Raw genomic sequence first — 19,945 nt, 5'->3', positions numbered from 1 at the left:
AAGAGTTGTTTTTTTTTCCAAACTTGTCGATGTTGCTCCGTGGAATTACCTCCTCTGATGCCAGTGAGTGCTTTCAAATCTGATCATACAAAGGCTTGACAAGTTTGAACAATCCGGATTTATTTCCCCTTTATGTGTGCTCAAAATGTCATTGGAGTTGGCAGTTTCATGTAAGTCTTGCAGTCTTATTGAGGCAGCAGCTGCTAATTAGGCCAATAAGGGCTGCAGAGGAGTGCTAAGTACTAGCGTTTATCCATCAACTTTCCACCCAAGAGCATTGACAGTGATTTTGATGGAAAGGACATGATATACATGCACGAGGTGGACATGTTTAGACTGCCGATGAAGTGTCAGGAGTGCTTTTTTTTCCAACTCAGCGACGCTGCTAGTGGAATTAGCGCCTCTCTTGCCAGTGAGAGCTTTCAAATCTGATCATACAGAGGCTTGACAAGTTTGTACAATCTGGATTCATTTCCCCTTTATGTTCGTTCAAAATGCCATCAGAGTTAGCAGTTTGACGCAACCTAGCTGCTAAATCGGCCTCAGCCGCCATCATTCATGCCATAAAAATTCGTCTTTATGGTGTTGGTCAGTTATTAAATTAAACTGTGTAATATCTATTCAATTGTAGCAGCACAAATGAACGAAACAGATTATTTGCCCCACATTTTGCGTGTGCTAACAGTGAGCATCTGCTGTTTCAGCCACCATGTACAAAGTGCAATATCGGCTATATATTGATTCTTCTTTTGGTAGCCTGGCGCATGCTGATCTTTTTTTTTTTTTGCCTCTTCTTGTTGTGGCAGCGGGTCCACAACAGCTGTCAATCATTGTTTAAGTGTAGCGTTGGCTGTTTACTCAAAGTGGCAGATGCATTTTCTATGATGCCAAAAAGGCTGCACTAACCATGGGAATAGGGAAAACCAATGCAATGAAAAGAGTAATGAATGAAGCTGATGTACAGCTAATAAGTACCCCCTAAAAAAGTTTAGGGTTAGGGGTTAGGTTACAATTGACAATATTCAAAATTTTAAACCGTAAACCCTGTACTCTATATCCCAAACCATGATTCCAAAACAATTTAAAATCCTTTCGAACTCATCTTGTAATATTACCCCTGAAAATGAAATGGCTTGTGATTTGCCTTTGCAAAAAAAAAAAAAAAAAAAAAAAATGTAATTAAAAAAAATAAAAACGAGTAATAACATAATCAAATAGTCTAGACACAGTTTGCGCAACATGATTTAATGCAACTGATTGGGCTGCTTCTTCTGGTGTGCCCGCCTTGGCCACTGTGTGGCAGTAGAACACAAAGAAAGAAGAATATTACTTTTATGACTCCAAGAGTAAGTGACTCAGTAAGATGCTGTAATATTTTTCGAAGAGGATAAAGAATATATGCCTGTGAGTATTGTTATATTAGCTGTCAAAATGTGTTGGTTCACCATTGCTCTATCAATGCTAACCGTTAGCATGTTTGTATTGTTTGTTAGCGTTAAACCAGCAGAAGTTCTGAAGGCAAAATTTGGTTGCTTTTGGAAACTTCAACTGCGAGTGGCATTAAACAGCTTGAAGCTTCTTTTGATGAATTCTTCACTCAGTGCTGCTTAAGTTTGTGCTTGCAAGTAATGGCACCAAAGCAGTACTTTCATGTTAGACATGGTTTTCGGTAGGTGTTTTTTTTTTTTTTTTTTTTTTTTCCCAGCCAATAATGTCCATTACAAAAAAACAATACCTGAATGTCATATATACTGAGGAATACTGTACTTAGTTTTACCTCTCAACAAATATTCCCGCCTGAACGGCATGGACGATGCTTCGGAAGCGAGGTTTCTCCTCATTGCGTCGCAGCATGAGGCCCATTTGGCGCGTGAAGGTGGAGGCCAGCCAGTCGCGCACTTCTGACGGTACCGATTCCGACTGGATGTCGCTGAGCTCATCCTCCGTGTCCACCAAACGCCTGAAAGTTGAAGGGGGAGGGGAAAATTCAGCTAGCGGCAGTCTGACAAGGGGATCAAAACCAAATCCTAGCGATGTCCATCAAATTGTATCGCATGTTGCATAACGTGGCTTCTTAAAATGCCCTGATGTGCTGTTCAAACCCAATTGTGTGACAAGCATTCTTGCCAGTGCTGTGCTTGATGTGTACCGTCAAAGCCTCTGAACCAAGCACAATTTGTGATAGCAAGGGCACAGTGCCCCGCATCACAGGTGGTGGTGCAGCCCTACAGTCCCATGGTTTCATCATCCGCTATCCCGTGCTATTGCCGGCCCTAATCTGCTTGGATCCACATGACAGAGGTTTACATAATTCCATAATCCTGGACATATCTCGTACTCTGGACCTGCATGCAACTGGTGTCATACACTGACACATTCGCTCACCTAAGATGGCCCCACATCAGGGACGAAACGGTTTAAAAATCAGAACAATTTCAGGATTATCGTTTCAAGTTGTAATCATTGTTACTACTGTGTTTGTGTGGTAGTCATGCAAAGTGATGGCGATATTTTTCATTTTATTTCATGACATTCATTTTAATGTATAAATGTGTACTATTTTGTTGAAATCATTTTTGCATATTTCATGTAAGTGTGTGTTTTTTTTTTTGTATTATTTGTGTATTTTTCGAACATGACTGTTGTATTCCTAATGTTTGTTTATTTTAGATTTTGTTTTAGTTTGTAATGTGCATTTTTTTTTAAATTTATTTTTGTATTTGTAATATGTTTGGGTAATATTTTTGTTCATTTTACAATATTTTTATTGTAATACTTTTATTTTTAATGTTTTGTACGGTTTGACTGATATGTACATTTGTTTTGTAATATATTGTATTTTTCTAATATTTGTCTATTTTTCATCTAACGTTGCTTTTGTCTAATTTTCTTGAATATTTCTGTTCAATATTTGTCTAATGTTTTTCAAACATTTTTACATTATGGTAATATTTAGTAACACTTTTTTTTTTTTTTTTTACCTAACATGTTTGTATAATAACCTTATAATGATTATAATATTATATAATTTTTTTATTTTCTAATCTGCATTTTTCACTTATTTTTAATTTTATAAAGTCTCGATTAAAGAATAAACTCTAAAGTCGCAATGAAAAAAAAACACGTCTTTTAATAAATACATTGCTCCCCCCCAATAGATTTTTTTCCTTTCTAACATTTATGTATTTTAATAATAGTTTAATAATAGTTTTAGCATGATTGCTTTGGCTCTTGCTGAACGGTCCACGTATGTTATGACTACTACCTTATTATGTACTATTAGGGCGGTCCTTGATTCTTTTTGGAATATGATGAAAATCCTTTTAATCGTTATCATTGTATGCACAACAATCATGACACGGAATGTTGATGCTTTTTCATCGGCACCTGTGCATAGAAATAAAAAGCATGGCGATACACCAACGCTCACCTGGTTTCCTCGATGTAGACCGACTCCAGCACAGATGCTGCATACTCGAGGTTCTTCTTGAGGTCGGCAAGCGAAGCCTCGCCTCTCTCCAGCTGTTTGACCAGACATCTTAATCTAAAACAGACATTCAACAAACCGGTTAACAAAGTGGATTAACTCCTCTGCCATGTTGACATCATCCATTAACTGGCTAATATTAGAGTCATCTGGTTTGCCTCGGATGATCAATAATATATGACAGTTACACAGTCATTTTAATGACTAATGATAAAGGTCATTTTATGACCGTGTCATTTAATGACACTGTACGAAAAATAAAATCCTCCCTTAAACAGACTACATTTTCCCATCAGAAAACTATCCCAGTTTGGAGACACCGTTCATACGCATATACTAAAAAGTTCATTGTCGAGCCCATTTGAATGTCGGCTAGGTTTGAACATGTCCAACTTTGAATGTTTCATGATGAACATGTGGACTGCACTTCTTAAACACACATTTTTGTCCCATTCACTCCTTCAAATGTGTTATTCATTGTGGTGTGCACACCTTGGCCACCTGGGGGCAGTAGAAGACAGACATACAGTACAGATATACAAAACTGTAGTAGGATCAGCTCCTCTCCCAGTTTCTCAGTACGGCAATAATATTAGTCACTCTACACAGGGGATAAAAAATGCATATCTGTGCGTCATATAATGTGTGTACATATATTGCCTCGCAAAACTCGTAAGGCGTGTCACTCTAATTTCAGGAACACAGTAAGTGGTTTGGGATAAGCCAAAGTCAGTCCGTGTCTTTCAGAAATGTCATACCTACAGGGACACTGACGGGTCACACGCGGGGTAATTAACAACTTTAAATATAGCTGCCTTCCATCTGCAAGCGTCAGATCCACGTAGTCGACTGACCCCGGGTTTTCACTGGATGCGGTTGCGGTGCGGTTGCGGTGCGGTGCGTCTTGACTGCGTGCTCCGGACGGGTCAATTTTTTTGTCAATCCACACCGGCTCCGCACAGCTGCGGTCCGGCAGCTCCGTCGCCGCCCACTTCCCAACGTGTCTCGCGGGACCGCGCGCGCGCGATCATGTGGCATTTCACAACGAGAGGTGGACTTCTTTTTATTTAACATTTTCTTCTTCTTCTGCTATGAGATTCCATGCAGCATCCTTTTTTTGGTTGTCCTTGTAAAGTATATTAATAACGAGAGTCGGGTCAGTGCGGGTCCACTCTTTATTTCTGTCTTCCGCGTCCGGCTGCCGCTCAGTACGGCAAGCGAGACGGGCACAACAAGCAATCGCGAACATCAAACTCACAATACATTACAGTCCTTATAAAAAGGATGTGCCGTGTCATATATTATTTTGTGGTTTTCCACCTCCAATATAAACCTCTCCTCGTCCATGTTCGCTGGTGTCTAAACCGTGAATGAGCACATGGCCCGGCGACGCCCACGTCACGTTTTGCTGAAAAACTTGCGAAATAGGAGCTGGCGAGTGTTTTATTCTGAAAGGTAACCGGAAATTTATTTTGAAACTGCCTCGGTCTTCCTGTCCCGCTCGATGTGTTTTGTGCTAACTTGCCATTTGCCGGAGGCCTACCGCTGCGGCGTCCGGCAAAAATAGAAAATAGGTCTATCCTTGCGGAAGGCTTGCGGCACGCCGCAGGCCTTCCGCAGTCGACACGCAACGCACCCGCAAGCGGTGTAAACTGCACCATTCGAATGAATGGAATCTAATTGCTTGCGTCGCCGGACCGCACCGCAACCGCACCGCAACCAGTGAAAACCCGGGGTTAGACGGTAATACTTGATTGGAGCGGCCATCATTAACCTCTGTAACCTCTGTTCTTGTCCTTCTACAGCTGTCAACAATGACAGCTGAAGTGCATGTCAGTGGATAGATACATTGCTCTTGTGTTCAGCACTGTGTTTGTGTTTAGAAAAACTAAGTTTATAGTGTTATTGGTTGGCTAATTATTTGCCCCCCCCCCCCGTAAATACGACAGTAAAACTGTCACTATTGAATCATTTTAGAATCAATTATTCCATTCATTCATAAAAAAAAATAGTGAGTCCATTTAATAAGATGAAGCTCTGCAGAAAGACACCGTCGATTAATCAGTTAATTTGGGACCTCTATATGACAGACATTCTGTGGTCGAAAAATAGCTGAAAAGTACACCTTGAATAAACCAATCAGCTGACATTTTCATTTTACAGTAATACTAATTCAGTCATGACCATAGGTCATTTGTTTCTGCCATATTCAAGGCCTGGCAAACACAAATAGAAATAAATTTTATTGGCATTGTGCACTGCGACCTCTTGCAGGGTACCCACCTGCTGCTACCACTGCCGCTTAGCTGGAGGGTCATGTGATCACTCGTGGTGAAAGCCCACGCAGGCTACGCGTGTTGTTGAATTATTAAGCGGAAAGGTTTCAGATGCTCTCATTGATTCGGTACCCTGACAGTGACCATATTTTCCTTCCTAACTGAAAGCTTCTCCATGCAACAATTCTCCCAACTCGCCTGTCTGATGAATTCAAACTGTCAGTCAACAGATTCACACACAATGCTGCACCAAATACAAGGATTTGACAACACTTTTCTTGTCCACTGTGCAATAGCAACCATCTAAAATCGCGGTTGACCGCCACTGGCTGATGGTAGGGCAACATTTAACAGCGGCCGATTCGTATCCATTTATTGTTTTACCGGCACAATTGAGTGAACAAATTAACCTTGAAAAAACAGATGGACCACTGAGAATTCCGCCGTATCATCTCACAAATCTATCATGTCAAGCTTCAGGCTGATAAGTGAATGCAAGAGAAAACAGAGTGACTAATAAAAAATATTTTCAAGACAGAGTTGTGGTTTAGATGTGAGTTTTGATGCAAGGGCCCCCTACTGAACCTTTATAGACACAATTGTCAAATTGTGAGAATTGCCCACTTTGTGGTGAAGCCACCAAACTTTCCATTTGTTACATTTTGAAGGAGATCCTCTGAACTCCCCAAGACAAGTTGGTCCTGGTACAACTGCTGGAAATGGTCCAAATCTATGCTACCTTTTTTTCTTTCTTTTTAAACATGATTTGGTTCTTTAGTGATTTTTTTATTTTTATTTTTTTAAGTGTGCCCAATTTTGAATGCACTCATGACAGCTACTTCTCTAATTCTCTGGGGACGGCTACTGTCAAGAAGTGGGGGTGTTGGAGGCAGGACCCAAATGCAGGGGGCAACAAAAACAGGGCAAGGCAGGGATGCAAGTAAAAAAGGGATTTAATTAACAAAAAATGTAAACAAGGGACTATGGAAAAAATTAACAAGATCAAAAACAAACACAAGGCATGGCATGGCATGGCATGGAAAACAGGGACATGAACATGAACAGGCACAATGACTCCACAAGAACCGAACGGAAAACAGGTGACTAAATACACACAGGCTAATTGACAATGACTAGACACAGCTGGGCAAGACACAAGTGGCAAGGGAAGCTGATTGGTGGATACACTGGGAAGGGAAGAAACACTCAGGTGGACGTGGTTTTACATAACGGGACAAGGGAAGAGACAAGGAACACATGACAAACAACCAAAAACACCAAAAGAAAACAAAATCCCACCCCCCCACAAAACCAAAACATGACAGGCTACTTGGCATGTGACATTGCTTATGTTTTCACCAGGATCCAATTGATGACATTTTTAGTGATCTGCCTTAGCTTGTTATCGTATTAATTTTCTCTTTCTTTTTTTTCTTCTAGGGTGCCTTTAAAGCTAATACGAATGTTATGCTCTTAGTTCTTGTTTTTTTGTTTTTTTTAATTCCAATAAGCTACATCTCTCTTGTCCGTTCATAGCTGCCAATTCCCGTGCTGTGTTACACGGCTATTTTAAGAGTTATGAGGAAGTGCGTCAGTACATGTGATTTGGGTGCGCTAATGACGGTTATTAAGAGCAGCTGTGTGCCACAGAGATTCCCTGCTCAAATTGGCAAAAAGCAAAAATCACACTCACTATATAACCATTTAGAAGATGTTCAAATCTGTTGGCATTTGTCATTTATATTTATATATTTATATATTAGGTGTCACAAATGAGTGTTCACTATAAAGAACACTTAAAATATTGATCACAAAACCCCCATCAATAGCATCTTATTTAGACAGTATTTCATTCATTTTAATGTGTTTTCTCTTTGAAATGTGCTTACTAATACAATGGGGAAAAATGGGAAAATGGCCCCTCATTTCTTATCATTTGAAGGAAAAACACATCAGGATACATAGTATATTGTTATGAGGATTTTAAAAAGTAAGTGTATCACACTACTTTAGTGCCAGGATTTCTGAGTAATTGAGGCAATTACCAAAGGAAACCAAACTGTCTCATTCCACCTACTGTCAGGCGGGTTAATGGGCCTGGATGGAGAAATATAGCTACAGTGGCCTAAAGTAGCTGCTGGGATCGGAGCCAAGTGAGAAAATGAGAGTGGTGAGAGAAAGAAAAAGGGGGTGGCAGTAGCTCATCTGTGGGGTCGCGTGTTTGAGTCCCGTAGCGGACCAAATAAAAAAGCAAATATAGTTGTTGGAGACTGAGTCCACTTGCTGGCTACTGTCGAGGTGCCCTTGAGCAAGGCACCGTCATCACCACCCCAACTCAAGTGGTACGAGCTCTTCCATTTCTCTTCATCGTGGGGATGGGCCCATTACGGGCTTCATGGAATGCCACCGTTGTAAAAAGTCAGTCATGCTTTTAAAACCATCAGTGCTATCAAATGACATCTAGTGAAGTATGCTGGCAGATCACTTTTAAGACTATGCTATGCTAACTGGACCTTGCGTGAGAGACTGTTTGATTGTGTGCGTGATTGTGTGCATTTTTGTATGTGTGCGTTATAGTGAACTGTTCATGTTCACTGTTCACGTTTAATTTTTTTTAAGCTACATTTTTTTTTTTTTTACTGTATGTGTGTGCTTGTGTGTGTTCAATATTGCTGTGACAGCTGTGGTCAGGCACAGCAGCATGGGAGCGCTTGACCCTCTGAAGATGTGCTTTAATCACGCGTCACACGCCAGATGCTCACACACACACGTCCAGCATATGTGCAATGTTTCACAAATCTCACAAGACCTCAGTGTGTGAAACTGTTATTTTGCTCATTTCACTGTGTTTATACAATTGTACCTCAACCTAAGAGTGAGCTGAAGTCCCAGTTTTTCAGGAAACGGCACATTGTTTCATTAACTTCAGTTGCAAGCAAAAATGTGTGCCAGGAGCACAAAATGGTGGTGATTATTTACAAGCTTTGTCATTCACAGTTGAAATTTAAAGACGAAATAAAAAAGAATTAAATGTTGGGACTTTAATCCAACCAGATAATATAGGAAAGTTTGCTAGCTTAATGCTGTCACACAATAGTTGGGCTAACAAAACTAGCATTGATGTTGCAGTGGTTTGAACACAAAGGTGTAGCAACACGTAGACGTACAATATAACAATACTCAGGTATATATTGTCTGTCCTCTATAACTGCTGCTTACTTAGTTGTGAAACTCCTCTTTGTGTATTATGTATAGCTGTATTATATTGCCTCCTGGTGGCCAATGCACACAAAACAGAGGGAGCACAATGTCAATGAGTACTTTTTTTTTCCCTGTTTTAACTTTTTCTTCCTTTGCAAGAGCAAACTGATCATGGGCCAATGAGATAGACAACATGTTTTAGCTTATCATTATCATTATTATTGTTTGTTTTAGATTTGGAAAAGACTTCTCCAATGTACCCCCGATATGAACAGCGAAGTGATGGGCAACTGTTCAATGTGGAGGCACCAGTTTCCCCCCCCCCCTTCCATCAAGTTCATTGTACTGGCCAGTGTCTGAAGCACCTTGGTGATCGACACATTAGTACTGGTCCAGGGCTACTGTTTATATTAGTCACTGGATTTTTTTAAAACATTTTTTTTAGATATCCAGAACAATTACGGGTGTTATGGGTGTATTGACTTAGAGTTCAATTAGTGAATTGATTCCTGGACAAAATATGGGTAGTCTATAACGTTTGCAACAGGCTTTTTTTTTATTTTTTATTTTTTATAATACAGTATAAATAAAGTGTTCACTTCTTAAAGATCACAAAATGAATTGGATATAGTAAACATACTTCAAGTGTTCATTCACTGAGGTCTTTTTCTCCTGGAGCTGGCTATAAAATTTGGGCATTTCTGCCACACTGAGCACGGCGGGAGATGCAATCAACATGCAGTACTGCCATTGACCAGTAGGGTCCAAATGTCTAACTTTGGAAAAATTCATACCTTCAATTGAAAATACTTTTTATACCGCACACTAGGGCTGGGCAATATGGCCAAAAAATTAAATCTCGATTTTTGCAGTCATTCCGGACGTTTACGATTTTAACCTAATAAATTCAAATGTTTATTTAAAGGTTGCATTTATTCAAAAATAATTCCTGTGCAAAATGTTCAGAGACCAGTAACATATCCTGATTCTAGAAGCAGTTTTAACATACACTTAATATTCATTAAGTAATTGGTAGCTATTGTAAAGATCTCTTGTAAAGCCCCCATCCAGCATTCTGCCACATGTGCAAAATTACAACACAGAAAAGCATTTGGATGTAACAGAACATAAGAACAACAGCTTTTAATCATCCGGAAGACAAAACTCCGTTTCATGATTTAGCAAATTTTCAACGATTCGATTTTTTAAAATGACAATGTATCGAATTAATTCGATTTATTGCCCAGCCCTACCGCACACCCAGTTTCGCCATTCTGGTTAATATGCATTATATAAAGTTGAAAGATGTTTTAAGAAATGTCACCATCACTCACAAAGAAAACGCGGCAAAAAAATATGTGATGCGTTTTTCCTACCTCATAATCATAACAATAGGCCATTTTCAGCCTTTGCAAGACTATTTTCAACAGAGCGGAAAGAAAAGAAGGTGAGGGATCATGATGACGGCATCGAGCAATTGTTCACCGCTTGCATTTTCCCGATGCCATTCCTGCCTCGAAGGTATGTAATCAATGGCCTGGGGTCAACGTAATCACCCGTGGAGATTAGCGTGTGCGCTCGGGGAACACACAGAGCTGTTTTGTGATAAGTCGGCACACGGACTGTAAAAACATGATGTCTGAGCTGTGGTCCTGCAGCTGCTCCGTGATTTGTGACTAGACAGATGCGGAGACCAGCAAAGATGTGATTTGATCTCAAGTTGCTGTGTTATCAGCTGGAAAATGAAAGCAGGCCTAATGGAACCACGGAACTCATTCCATGTTGTGTTACGTAAATAAACATGATAAAGTGACACCCACACTTGAGTTTGGGAGGGAACCAGCTGCTGTGCGGACTAAAATGCTTCCACCGCCCTAATTAAATGACTTTTGTGTGTGTGTGTGTGTGTGTGTGTGTGCACTTCATTGAACAATAGTGGCGACTCCTTGAAAATTTCCGATACGCGTTTCTAAACAAAGAGCCTTTCCCGTGGGAGGCGGCGCGTGACAGATGTGACGAGAGCAACGGGCGACAGAAGAATCCTTAAAAAAGATCAGTGCTCGGCTGAACGCGGCCCACTCGTGTCAACGGCTCAATCAAGTGCACCAAAAGGAGTTAAAAGAGGAAGACAGAGAGAGACTCAAATATTATTGAACGCAATTTAATTTGTTCTGTGTTCCTGCTCGTAACTTAAAAGACTCGTATCTCAAATCACGTTTTCTCATTGAACTGAATGAAAATTAATCCCTCACTCACATCTGCGTGAAACAAGAACAGAAATACAATTTAAAACGACAGACTGCAAAATGCTACAAGGGAATTATCCAATAAACGAATGACGCTCAAAAACAGTAAATGTTAAATCAAGATTAAACACACTCACAATACAAGTGGAAATTCTTTCTTTTTGGTAAAGTGCGCAGTTTGCCTTCTTTTTTTGTAACAGTGGGAATTTGCAATTGATTAACAATCAATTACCACACAAATGGACATCATTCTAGTAAATCCTTTAATCTATAATGTTCATCCTTAGTAATTACAAACATCTCATGAGCTGTGCCAACTCAAGAAGGCATTGATTTGAGGTGAGGTGTTTATTTACCGTATTTTCCCCATTATAAGTCGCATCTTCAATGAATGACACATTTTAAACCTTTTTCCATATATAAGGCGATACAGTAGAGACTGGGGTTACGTCATGCATCCATTAGATGGTGCTGCGCTAAAGGGGATGTCAACAAAACAGTCAGATAGGTCGGTCAAACTTTATTAATAGATTACAAACCAGCTTTCTGACAACTCCATTCACTCCCAAAATGAATAAACAGCTGTTTTATTATTTTCTCTGAGGTAAAGTATTAGTATAGCGATCCAAGATGGCGGGATCTTCTGCGCATGCGCGTCACCGATCATGCAGGGTCACCGATAGCGTCTTGACAGCGAGACCTGTTGCGGCTCAATATTGATCAATATATAAGGCGCACTGGATTATAAGGCGCATGGTCAGCTTTTGAAACAATTGAAGGCTTTTAGGTGCGCCTTATAGTGCGGAAAATACGGTAGTTAGGGAAGGGGAGGCTGACGTGTCCGGCCACCTTTGAAAATCACGCTTACTCAGAGTCTAGCTGGCAATTTGATGGAAATGAGTATGTAGGGTGTAGGGCTGGGTGATAATTCAATATAAATATGTATCGCAAAAGACATGATCAATAACTGTGCAAAATGTATTTGATAAAATGCTCGATAGATAAAAATCAGGAAGCAAACGAGCACGTACGAGGACATTGTGAGCACAAATGCGTGTTTTGAGCGCAAAAGAACCGTTCTTGAGAGTCCAGCTCACTAAGTGCTCGCCTGCTGAGCCGAAGAAGAGGCTTTCGAACCAATGAAGAAATAGAGTACACACGTCGAATGGAAGTGCGCCTTAACCTTGTTCAAATGAGCAGTTGATGCAGAACAACTCTTGCAATAAGGTTATATTGTGCATACTAACCCCATTAAACAGCTCCAGATGCATACGTGGTGTAGAAATAAAAGACATGCTAGCTGCGACCGTCAATATCACATTCAAGTCACAATCAGCAAGGAAAACATTAATGAGCCCTTTAAGAAGATGACGCAAGACGCTCGGTCAACTGTAATCATGCATAGGAGTGTGACGATATATCGATAAATCGTAATACTTTGCCTCCCGATCGATTATTGGTATGCCTACACCTCACACATCGATATTTGTAGTTAGTATACAGCCATAATAACGGCTCCATTGTTCATCATTGAGCAATTACTTGGCGGGCCGCTAGGGGGAGCATCTCATAAGAGTGGCGGGGAAATGTACGGAAGTCTTCAGGCGAAGAAGACTCGTGAGCTTACTTCAAGTTGCGTCCAGCAAGTGACTCACTTTTGCATACGTTTCTATGAAAAATATCTATTACATCTTCAATTTCAAAGTTTTAAAACATATTTTATGTTTCGACTTTTTGAAGCACACAATTTCTGAGGAATATTAATATTCATTTAATTGGATTTAATATTTAAGTAATTTTATTTATTTATTTACCTTTGCGGGTGGCACATTGGCTGACTGGTTAGCACATCCGCCTCCCAGTTCTGAGGACTCCGGTTCGAGTCCAGGCTCCGGCCTTCCTGGGTGGAGTTTGCATGTTCTCCCCGTGCCCGCGTGGGTCTTCTCCGGGTACTCCGGTCTCCTCCCACATTCCAAATACATGCATGGCAGGTTAATTGGGCGCTCCGAATTGTCCCTAGGTGTGCTTGTGAGTGTGGATGGTTGTTCGTCTCTGTGTGCCCTGCGATTGGCTGGTAACCAGTCCAGGGTGTCCCACGCCTACTGCCCAAAGCCAGCTGGGATAGGCTCCAGCACCTCCCGCGACCCTTGTGAGGAATAAGTGGTTAAGAAAATGGATGGATGGTATAAAAAGAAACTATTTTCCCATTGAAACAACATCTGTTTATGTCTTGATTAGTTTTATTGTAGATTATCATGGACTTATTACCTGACCGATATATCGATAATCGCCGTGCCGTCATATCGTGAGCCTTGCATCGCATATTGTATCATGTGGTACCCAGAGGTTCCCACTCCTAATCATGTAGTACTCCAAAAGAGTATTATTTGTGTGTTTTATATGCTACATTTAATTTGTATGAACATTGAATGAAGGTTAATGTACGTGTATCAATGATACTGCTTGGGGGTACTTATCTTTGCAAATAAGTATTTACGGTGCACTGCTGGAGGAGCATGGATGTAAACAACATGTCATCGCACATTAAATGTGCAACAATTATCGGCCAGTTGTAAGTCTTTCAACGCCATCAATGACAAAGGGACTCCAGCATATACAAAACACAGTGTACATTCCTTGAAAAGTTTTAATGCAAGCTATTTTAAATGGCATTTTTCTTCTGGATAGTTGTGTTAGTTTGATTTGTAATCAAATTCATTCTTTTTAATTTGATCTTTTATCAATTTAATTGTTATTCTTATTTGAAATGGGTAAAAAATATGAAATACATTTTTCAGCCATGCCCTAGCCAGCTCTACAAAGCACATTATGTTTAAAAAGGCATTTATTTAAATTGTTATACAGTACTGGCAAGTTTATTTGGCTTTTTCCATGGTTAAATGCACCTCTTATTTAAGGTTAAATATTACATGTTAAAATCAAATTACTTAAATTCAGCCTTTTTTGAAAAGTAAAAAAAAAATATACATACAAATAATTATACATATCGACTAAAATGAAATACACTGTGATACACTTTTTTTTAGCTATATCGCGCAGCCCTAGTAGAGAGCAGGTTACACACAATTTTTAACATCTTAACCATTTCTTCTTTTTTTTCCCCCAAGCGTGAGGACCACCACTTGACTTGACAACTCTACGGTGTAAACGTAAACATTCCCTCAAAACAAGTCAACACGTAACCAATGTTCGAACAGCTAGTATCAACTAAACCGCTCGAGACGGGTTCTAACTCACATCTCAACTGCACTCAGTGCAACCAGTTGAAAGTCCTTTTCACCCAACCTTGCAACCAGTCACTTCAGGTGTGACCCACCTAGATTTCTGTCCTCCTTTTCATCATCTACCTCCTCTCCCTCAGTACCCTTTTCCATAAATACAATATTCCCTTTCATTGCTTCACTGTTGACAAGCAGCTCAATCTCTCCTGCAAACCGAACATTTCACTTCCGGCCTCCTCTCTCACCTCCTCCTTATCAGAAATCAATGCCTGGTTGACCTCAACCGTGACAAAACAGAAGTTGAAAAACCATCTCAGCACCGTGGAAAACAAGGTCTTTAGCCACTCTGTCCCGCAGCTCTAGAAACTCAGCCACTATTCTTCTGCAACTCAGTCTCGTCACCATTTTCAAATCGAAGCTCAAATGACGATTCAAAAATACCGACTCACTCTAATTGCTCTGCACAATTTTGTTTTTACTATTGTTTTATTGATTCATTGTGTCCTTGAGGTTTGCAGTAGGCGCTTAAGAAATAAAATATATTATTATCATTGTTAACAAAAGTGAGCACACACCTGAGCGACAACCTGAAACTCTGGTGAACTCCCTCCCCAAGAAGGTCAAGGCAGCGTGGGAACACAATAGTAAATACATATATTAACACTTGGGGAACAATTTGGACATTTCACTTAGAGGGTCTACTCATTTTTGTTGCCAGCTATTTACATTAACATTGACACTGATGGCTTTGTGTGGAGTTATTTAAAGGGGACTGTAAAATATCTTTACGCTGATAACATTGTAGCAAAGTGTCATTTCTTCAGTGTCCATTAAATATTTACAAATATTTGAGTGGTGCACTCACTTTGAGAAATTGTATATATATTGTACTCGCTTGACAGATGAAAAAGCTACTCTCAAATGTGCAATTTATGTTAAGGGAAAAACAGTTAGTTGACACTACAATGATTTGTTTTGAAAAATATTGGGAGGGCAGAGAAAAAAATGAATGAACTGGCATAAACACCGCACTTGGTGCGACAAACATCTGCTGAGTGAATCTGCAAAGCTGTAAGAAAATTAACTTTGGTGAAATTCGCACGAATCAATGAAAAGCAATGAGCCCTTTCTGTGTTTGGTTTAGCAGCAGCATCGTTCTTAAGGCCCAAGCGTTCATCCAACAAATGGGACTTTTTCCGTTGTGCTCAGCTCGGCAGCCGTTTCCATGGGAAAGAAAGGACCATAAATTGTTATGGTGACTTTGTTTGGGTTTAATATCAGGAGAGGTTGAAAAGAATGAAACAGCCATCGGCCACGAAATGACGGCAAAGGTTATTTGTCCAATGTTTTATTACGAGTGTTTTTCATACTTTTGCCTTTTCTGTTGCATGCGTGTGAATGCATTTGTCTCCAAATCCCCAACTATGTTTTCATTAATGCCGGTGAGCAATTTGACATTTCTAAAGAAAAAGTCATTTGTTCTGTAAGGGAAATAAAATGCAGCAGAGAGCTTAATGGAGCACAGTCGGGCTGCGTCATGGTCTGGCAAAATGACAATTTGGGGGGGGGGGGGGCAAATTGACGTCTGGGAAACGATGATGTCAAGTAAAGGAGATTTAAAGTCACCATATTAAGCTTATGTGATGCGTATAAGGCCTTGACATACGAGTAACATTCACAAATCAACTTGAATGGAAATGACATTAAGATTAAGACTAAATATAATGGAATACATCCATTTTTGACATTTTGGATATTGTGCTGTTGTCTGGCGATACTCCCCTTGAACAGTTGCATATCATTCAAATCCACAGATTGGAATGACCTTGACATTAAACATAAATATATATACAACATATATATATATATATATATATATATATATATATATATATATATATGTAAAAATGATCTTTGTGATGCATAATCAAGAGTAAAATATATACTATTTGCTGACGATACTAAAATACTAGCGTCGGGCAAAAACCTTCAACAAATAACTATAGAACTTAAACTCAGAGAATGGTTTGATAAAAGTGAACTTTCATTACATACACTTAAAACAAAAGTCATGTTCTTTGGTAAATTTAAAGAGGACACTCAAATCAAATTAAAATGAATAATGTTGAAATTGAGAGGCTAAAGGAATACAAGTTTCTCGGTGTGATATTAAGTCATAATATTAGTTGGAGACCTCAAATAAATAGCATCTGTTCCAAATTATTTAGACTACAGAAGAAAGCTGTTCGGATTTTGCACAATGTCGGATTCTGGGCTCATACAAACGCACTGTTCCTGGAATCTAAACACTTTATTAAAGCTTGAAGATCTAATATAAAGCAAATAGCAGTCAACTGCCCCCCAAAAAATACAATAATTGTTTACTCATAGAGAGGGTAATTATACTTTTAGGGGAGCACATCATTTTACGGTACAGTGTGTTTGTATGACCCTGAAGAGTCATTGTAGAAGTCGAGGAGGGGTTAATTTATGGAATGGTCTAGGAAATGACCAAAAGTGTGTTACTAATATCTACCAATTTAAAAAATTATACATGATAGTCATTTTTAATAAATATGCTAAAGAAGCATATTAGATCCAGGGTGTCTCTGGACGGAGCGAAGATGGTCATCACAATCACATGAAGAGTTGATGAGTTTAGTTTACTGCCAACATTCTGCACTCATCTCAAAATTTTGGCTACAAGTTAAAGCAAAACATTAGCCGAACAACCATCATATCCTGAAAAAGCACAATTATTGTATGTGTGACATAATGACCGTACACTTTGTAGCCCTACTTTGGGGAAAGCACTTGTGAAGCTTTGTGAGAGCCCTACCAGTTTAAATATGTAAAAAGGACGCTAAGATGTCAAATATTAATATTAATTTATTGAATATTTACCATTATAAGCTGAGTTAGTTTTTTTGCCACCAATTTCAATTCAGAATTTAATCACCGTTGTTGAATTTTTCCAATGCTGAAAAACATCGGCTGGAAACGTTGCTTTCTAACATACAGCTCTCCCATTTTGTTTATAAAATATCATGCAAGTACATTTATCTCCCATTTTGTTTATAAAATATCATGCAAGTACATTTATCTCCCATTTTGTTTTAATAAAATACAATGTAAGTCCATGCAGCTTTAACTCATTGTAAATCTAAATACAGATAATTACAAATACCATTTCAAAAGAAATTAAAATATAAAAGGAGTCATCACAAAAACTATAGAAAAAAAACAAAACTTAAAATCTATTCAAAATGTATCACGATGAAGAAATAATTGGTAATCAAATGTAATATTGTCAATAAAATTTGTGGTAAGTTTCTCGTGGCCTTTCTTAGCTATCCATGATTCATTTAAAATATTTAAATAGAGCAGTTCAATTCTATTTTGATATACTGTATCAACTGACTTATTGGAAACAAACCTGATATGTAGGACAGTACAACATTCTGAGGTTAGTAATGCTAACATGTAACTAGCTAGCTAGCTAGCAGCTGATGCAAGGATAAGGGTGAAAATATGTGAAGCATACCGTCTCGCAAAGGTAAAGCGATTCTTCTAACAAGTGTTGATGCAGCCTTTGTTTTATTGGTGCCTGAAAAAAATGTGTCGTCTTTGATTTGAACTAGAACCGGTGCTATTGTCTTCGCCCTCCTTTCCTCGTTGTTACACAGGAAACACTGCCTTTGATATTATAATTATGACATTTTACAGCTCCAGTGATCGACCCTTTCTGCAGCCAGTGAAGTACTTGTTGGGGGAAGAGAAAACCCCCCCCCAATGTATTTTCATTCTATTTTCACTGGCATCTTTACCCGGTTATAAACCAGCGGAGGGAAACTGGAGTCCATTCAAATGCAACAGACTGTCAAATTACAGGAAATGATAAATAGCAGAATTGAGAGAATAGCTCAGTGTGTAATCAGTTCAGTTCAGTGGCCTGACACAAAACAAACTAATTGACCTAGCAACACACTTCCTGTCCCTTCAACTATTCAAACTGGGACAAGATGAACATACCCGGTAATAAACATGCACCTTATTTTTAGTCTTCTTTCACCATATCTACAGCACATCAGCTTGTCACTTCACCATTTGTGGCCATAAAGCACACAAGCTGAAGCCTTGACCTGTTTTGTCCTTTAAGATCAGCAAAACAGAACATCAAATTCTGTAGGTGCTTGTAAGGGGATCATTTAAAACCAGAAAAAAAAGCCACAGAACAAAATAAAAACATCATCCATAATCCCACAAATCCCCGCCTCTTGATTTGCGTCCAGCGGGCATTAGGTACGGCGAGAGCTGTCCTGTCAAACATGCACTCTCCTACGATATGCTTGAAAATATAATCCCAAATGTGCACTAGTGTGCAAATGATGCAATCCCACAGAATAAAACATGAATGAGCAGAAGGAGGGGGGCGTGGCAAAGTGGAATTTTAATAAGATGTGACGTCAAGTTATATATTGACGCTGTTTGATGGCATCAATGAATGTGCCTGTGTGTGACCCGTTTAGTAGCGGGGCTCGGTACCCATTCCTAACCACAAGTGTGACAAAAAGCCATTTTCAAGAAAATGCATTTCACTGCGAGAAATTCCAACGATGGTTTGGCATATCAGAGTGCAGAAATTGGTTTCTCATTCGCAAAATGGCCTCACGATGACCTCGAGCAAATCATGAGTCAGGTGTGGCTATGACGATTCACTCAGTGGTCCTCACTGATCGAAATTCAACACGAAGGGAGATGAGCACATGCTCAGAAATGCCCCACTTTCTCATTTGAAAGGCTTTTTCATTCCCTACCGATGGTGTCACCAACATTCAGTCTTCAAGGTCATCGAGTGGAAGAGGGAAACAGCTACTAACAATACAACAGTTACAGTATATTTTACCATTACCACCCGAAAAGGTTTGTAATTGCCTACCATTGCTACAAGATGGCAAAGCACTTTTTTTTCCCTATTAGACAAGGCCATAGCTCTTATCCTCAGTTCAATATAGTTCCTATAGTATATATTAGATATGGCTTTGGCTTGAGCACACATACAGAGAATATGTGCATTTTTCAACTAATAAAAGACAATTAGCCAAACCACAGGGGTTAACTTTATTACCGAAAGCATACCAACAGCAAATCACATTACAACACCCCTGTTTCAGGGATCATCATTCTGGACTGAAGCCACCCATATTCCACTGGTACAATGAGATGAACCCAACCCGCAACTCGCTAGTGAGTGACCTTTAGCTCCCCATGAGGTTAAAGGGCTGAGACTCTCAAAATCAGCGGTTAACACTTAGCAGAGCTTTGGGAATAAGAGGTGAAACGACTTCATGAATCAAGTCCAAGAAAGCAGGTGGGACGGGGGCAAGGAAGCAGGCGGTTATCCATCGTCAAATATGTCATGACGTAAGCCTTGCAAACCAAATTGTCATACAATGTTGCCTTGAGAATTCATTCCTTGACCAAAATACTCAT

General features: G+C 39.4%; 1 protein-coding gene across 8 annotated transcripts in view; it reads right to left on the bottom strand.

Annotated features, from left to right (window-relative positions):
• Positions 1-19,945, bottom strand: part of pde1cb (phosphodiesterase 1C, calmodulin-dependent b) — a 282,706-nt gene that overhangs the window by 149,772 nt on the left and 112,989 nt on the right. For 7 of the 8 annotated variants that reach the window (XM_077537610.1, XM_077537617.1, XM_077537623.1 and 4 more), the window contains 2 exons: positions 3,431-3,544; positions 1,778-1,960 (listed from right to left, as the gene is read on the bottom strand). In XM_077537610.1, coding sequence (XP_077393736.1) covers positions 1,778-1,960; positions 3,431-3,544 — 297 coding nt within the window. Of the gene's footprint in view, positions 1-1,777; positions 1,961-3,430; positions 3,545-17,996; positions 18,116-19,945 lie in introns of those variants that run through there. The other variant, XM_077537659.1, reaches the window with a different exon arrangement.

The sequence above is a fragment of the Festucalex cinctus genome, chromosome 1 (genome assembly GCF_051991245.1).
Source record: "Festucalex cinctus isolate MCC-2025b chromosome 1, RoL_Fcin_1.0, whole genome shotgun sequence".
Taxonomy (NCBI): domain Eukaryota; kingdom Metazoa; phylum Chordata; class Actinopteri; order Syngnathiformes; family Syngnathidae; genus Festucalex; species Festucalex cinctus.
Note: the sequence above shows the minus strand (reverse complement) of the source record. Positions and strands in the feature narration are given on the sequence as shown.